The sequence below is a fragment of the Eschrichtius robustus genome, chromosome 5 (assembly GCF_028021215.1).
Source record: "Eschrichtius robustus isolate mEscRob2 chromosome 5, mEscRob2.pri, whole genome shotgun sequence".
Taxonomy (NCBI): Eukaryota; Metazoa; Chordata; class Mammalia; order Artiodactyla; family Eschrichtiidae; genus Eschrichtius; species Eschrichtius robustus.
In genome coordinates, this window is record NC_090828.1 from 122053813 (window position 1) to 122058285 (window position 4473).

The 4473-nt window shown below is 52.3% G+C and overlaps 1 protein-coding gene across 1 annotated transcript; it reads left to right on the plus strand.

Moving 5' to 3' along the window:
* The first annotated feature begins 365 nt into the window (after positions 1-365).
* On the plus strand, positions 366-4051 carry CXCR4 (C-X-C motif chemokine receptor 4). Its single transcript, XM_068543999.1, has 2 exons — positions 366-457; positions 2519-4051. Exons 1-2 carry the CDS (start codon positions 443-445, stop codon positions 3563-3565), a joined length of 1062 nt encoding a protein of 353 aa, XP_068400100.1. The 5' UTR covers positions 366-442; the 3' UTR covers positions 3566-4051.
* The last annotated feature ends 422 nt before the right edge of the window (positions 4052-4473 follow it).

The window sequence follows — 4473 nt, forward strand, 5'->3', positions numbered from 1 at the left end:
CGCCACACGGGGACGCGTCGGTCGCCCGCGCTTTCAACCTCCCTCAAGGCGCATCCTGCTTTCCCAAGTTGCGGCACTCCTCTGGGACGCCCTCCACAGCTCTAGACTCACGAGGTGACCGCGAGCTAGAGCTAAAGGGAGCCGCTGAGGGGCTTCCCTGGCTTAACCTGCGGGGGCCGCCTGAGTGCTTACCCCCTCGCCCCTCCCTCGCAGCCTCCACCCGCTCATCTGCCCCTCTCCACCCCCCCACCATTCCGCCTTTCTCCCCGCCCCGCCCTCCCGCCCACCCGCGCGGCGCATGCGCCGCCCGCGGAGCGTGTTTTTATAAAAGTGCAGCTTCGACTAGAAACTTCAGTTTGTTGGCTGCGGTAGCAGGTAGCAAAGTGTCTCCTAGGACTTGAGTACTCCGGTAGCCCCCGCGGCTGGAGAGCAAGCGATTACCATGGACGGGTTCCATGTAAGTCGTTTCAACCTGCTTTTTCTTAAACGTATTACAAACACATGAAATTAGAGCGCAACTCCTCTCCGAGCGGGCAGAAACGACCAGAATATTGGAGGTGCCCGTGCCCCGGAGAAGGGGCATAGAAAGGAGTTTTCGTGCGCTTGGCTACGGTCGGGGTGGGGGGGGCGGGGTTGGACTGAAATCTTTTTCTAAGTAGAGGAGAGAAGATGGGAACGACCGTTTCGGTGGCTGCATGTGTCTCCCCCTTGAGTTCTGCGGCGCGCGCCGGGTTTGCACGCTGTTTGCAAACAGAACATTCTGTGCACAAGTGCAGAGAAGACGTGCGCGCTGCCAGAGACCGTGGGTCTCTTCCTTGGGGGAGCGGGGGTTTCTTTTGGAGCGAATTACATGATCTGAATTTGGAGGTGGAGGGCGGCCCGCCCGGGCTGAGTTCCCAGAGGGAGACTGCGCCCCTGGTTAACTTCAGGGGCAAAGGCGCCTGAGGACCACTCTTGGCGTTGGGCGCGTGTTCGCTAAACTCTGCTGCCCGCGGAGCTGTGCCAGTGCCGGGTACTGTGAGCAGAGGGCGGACCCACCGTGCCGCTTTGCTGAGGTGTCTGCGCGTTGGCCGCAGCAGGGAGGTGGCCGGGAGCAGCCCGCGCCACTGAGGACTGAGGGAGAGACATCGCGGGCGTCGCCAGCGCCGCGAGTGGGCCCCGGGGTTCTGGAGTTGGGGGTCGTGCAGAAGTTGGAGTATATAAGCGGTCACGGTGCAGCAGCACCCCGAGGTGTTCGCGGCGGGGACTAAGGGTGGAGTGAAGGGCTGGGAGGGCACCTGGGCTGCCGGTAGTTGCGGCGCAGACACGCAGGTGCAAGTGGGGAGACAGTTGGGCTCTCACCGAGCCCGGTTGCGCCATTTAACCGTCGGTGGTTTCCTGGAGCCTTTTGAAATCCCCTTGGTATGGGAGGCTTTTCGTTTCCCCCAGCGGCGCGCGATTCAAAGGCTCCCGCGGCGGAGCCGCCCAGTCTCTCCCCAGCACCCTGCAGGACTGCGCCTGGCGTGCGGCGGGGCCAAACCGTTGGAGCCACTGCCTGCCGGCGGTGGGCGTGGTGGGCCGCGCGGAGGGCTGGAGCTGGACCACCCGGCCCCCAGCGCGCCCTCCGCCTGGAGGCTTCCAGCTTGCAGACCTCCCACGCCATTAACTGGATCCGTGGCGGGATGGGAAGCGACCCGGGAGAGTGAGGAAATGAAACTCGGGGCGAGGACCACGGGTGCAGACCCCGTGACTTTCCCCTCCCATTAAAATGCTGTGCTCGCTAACGTCCCAAAGGCGCCAAGTGATAAACATGGGTTTGGCAGAGAAACCCACGCCCCTGAGCAGCGCCGGTGGGAGTGAGGCTTCCCCGCTTCTGACACCCCACCCCCGCCCCCAAGCACCAAAGCCCTTCGTTTAAGACCGCATTCCCCTTCCCCACTACGTGTTGCTTGAAGTACGGAATGGTTTGTGTTTAGACAGTCGTGGAGAAAACAGTGTTTCATGCTTTAGAATAAGAGTCTTTGGGACCCCGCGGTCCTTCTTCCTCCCCTCTTCCCTCTCCTGGCGAATCTTCATAGAGAAAGTTAATCCCAGCTCCTCGGAACACGAGATTCTACCCCCAATCCCACCATCATGCCGCCTAGGAGTGGCCTCTTTTGTGTTTTGTTTTGGTTTTTTTCCTCCCAAGGTTTTTCCTTCCCTCTAGTGGGCGGGGCAGAAGAGTTAGCAAAGATGTGACTTTGCAACCCAAAGAATCTCATCGCCCTCTTGTTTTAAACAAAGAATTTTGTAACTGGTTCTCCTAATGAGGGATATAATGAAGCGACTATGGGGGAAGATGGGAGGAGAGTTGTAGGAGTCTAGAATAATTCCCTTGTGCTCTTACCCCAGTACTTTAGTGGGAGCAGAATTTCCTGAAGCAGGCTGGGCTGAGTTGGTTTTTATAAACTGCTTTTGTAAAATACCAGAAACATTGTTTTGAACTTCGGGAATGCCTGCCGAACTTGAAAGTGAATGTCCATTCCCTTGCCTTTTTCAGATATTCTCTTCAGATAATTACACAGAGGATGACTTGGGCTCAGGAGACTATGACTCCACAAAGGAACCCTGCTTCCGGGAGGAAAATGCCCATTTCAACCGTATCTTTCTGCCCACTGTCTACTCCATCATCTTCTTGACTGGCATAGTGGGTAACGGATTGGTCATCCTGGTCATGGGTTACCAGAAGAAACTGAGAAGCATGACAGACAAGTACAGACTGCACCTGTCTGTGGCAGACCTCCTCTTTGTCCTCACACTTCCCTTCTGGGCAGTTGATGCCGTGGCAAACTGGTACTTTGGGAAGTTCCTGTGCAAGGCAGTCCATGTCATCTACACAGTCAACCTCTACAGCAGTGTCCTCATCCTGGCCTTCATCAGTCTGGACCGGTACCTGGCTATCGTCCACGCCACTAACAGTCAGAGGCCAAGGAAGCTGTTGGCTGAAAAGGTGGTCTATGTTGGTGTCTGGATACCTGCTCTCCTGTTGACTATTCCCGATTTCATCTTTGCCAACGTCAGGGAGGGGGATGGGAGGTACATCTGCGACCGCTTCTATCCCAGCGACTTGTGGTTGGTGGTATTCCAGTTTCAGCACATCGTGGTTGGCCTTATCCTGCCGGGTATCGTCATCCTATCCTGCTATTGCATTATCATCTCCAAGCTGTCCCACTCCAAGGGCTACCAGAAGCGAAAGGCCCTCAAGACCACAGTTATCCTCATCCTGGCTTTCTTTGCCTGCTGGCTGCCCTACTACATTGGGATCAGCATCGACTCCTTCATCCTCCTGGAAATCATCCAGCAAGGGTGTGAGTTTGAGAGCACTGTGCACAAGTGGATTTCCATCACCGAGGCCCTAGCCTTTTTCCATTGTTGCCTGAATCCCATCCTCTATGCCTTCCTTGGGGCCAAATTTAAAACCTCTGCCCAGCATGCACTCACCTCTGTGAGCAGAGGGTCCAGCCTGAAGATCCTCTCCAAGGGAAAGCGGGGTGGACATTCTTCTGTTTCAACCGAGTCGGAGTCTTCGAGTTTTCACTCCAGCTAACACTGGACTTTTATACATTAAAGAACTTTTTCTGAAGTTACACATTTTTTCAGATATAAAAGACTGACCAACAGTGTACAGTTTTTATCGACTGTTGGACATTTTTTCTTGTGTGCCTTTAGTTTTTGTGAGGTTTAATTGACTTATTTATATAAATATTTTTTGTTGTTGTTTCATGTTGATGAGCGTCTAGGCAGGACCTGTGGCCAAGTTCTTAGTTGCTGTATGTCATTGTAGGACCGTAGAAAAGGGAACTGAACATTCCAGAGTGTATAGTGAAATCACTTAAGCTAGAAGTTATCCTCAGCTGTTTGTAAATAAATAATCTGTCCATTCCAGTGGAACATTTTCTTTTTCCTGCTCTTAAATTGTTTGGTTACACTATGTGATTTTGCTGTAGAAGATGGCACTTTTAACCAAAGCCTGAAGTGGTATAGAAATGCTGGTTTTTCAGTTTTCAGGAGTGGGTTGATTTCAGTACCTACAATGTACAGCCTTGTATTAAGTTGTTAATAAAAGTACATGATAAACCTACTTAGTGTTATGTTCTGATTTCTATTGACATTCCTTTGGCTGGCAGAAGTCAAAAATAACAATAGATACCTGCATGGCATGTCACATACTGTCCTAGGTATTTTAGTTGTAATATTTTACTTAATCCTTATCACAGCTCTATGATAGGCTCTGGTTCTATTATTACTAACATTTTGTAGAGCAGGAAACCAAAGTACAGAGAGCCTAAGTGACTTGGTCAAAGTACAGTAAGTACGCACAATGAATATCTCAAACCAGGTAATGTGACTTCAGTATCTGAAGTCTTACCCACTTTTAACTCATGGAAGTTTAGAAATGTCCAGCCAGTACATATTCCTATGAAAGATAATCTTCCCGAAGGATAAATGTGCATA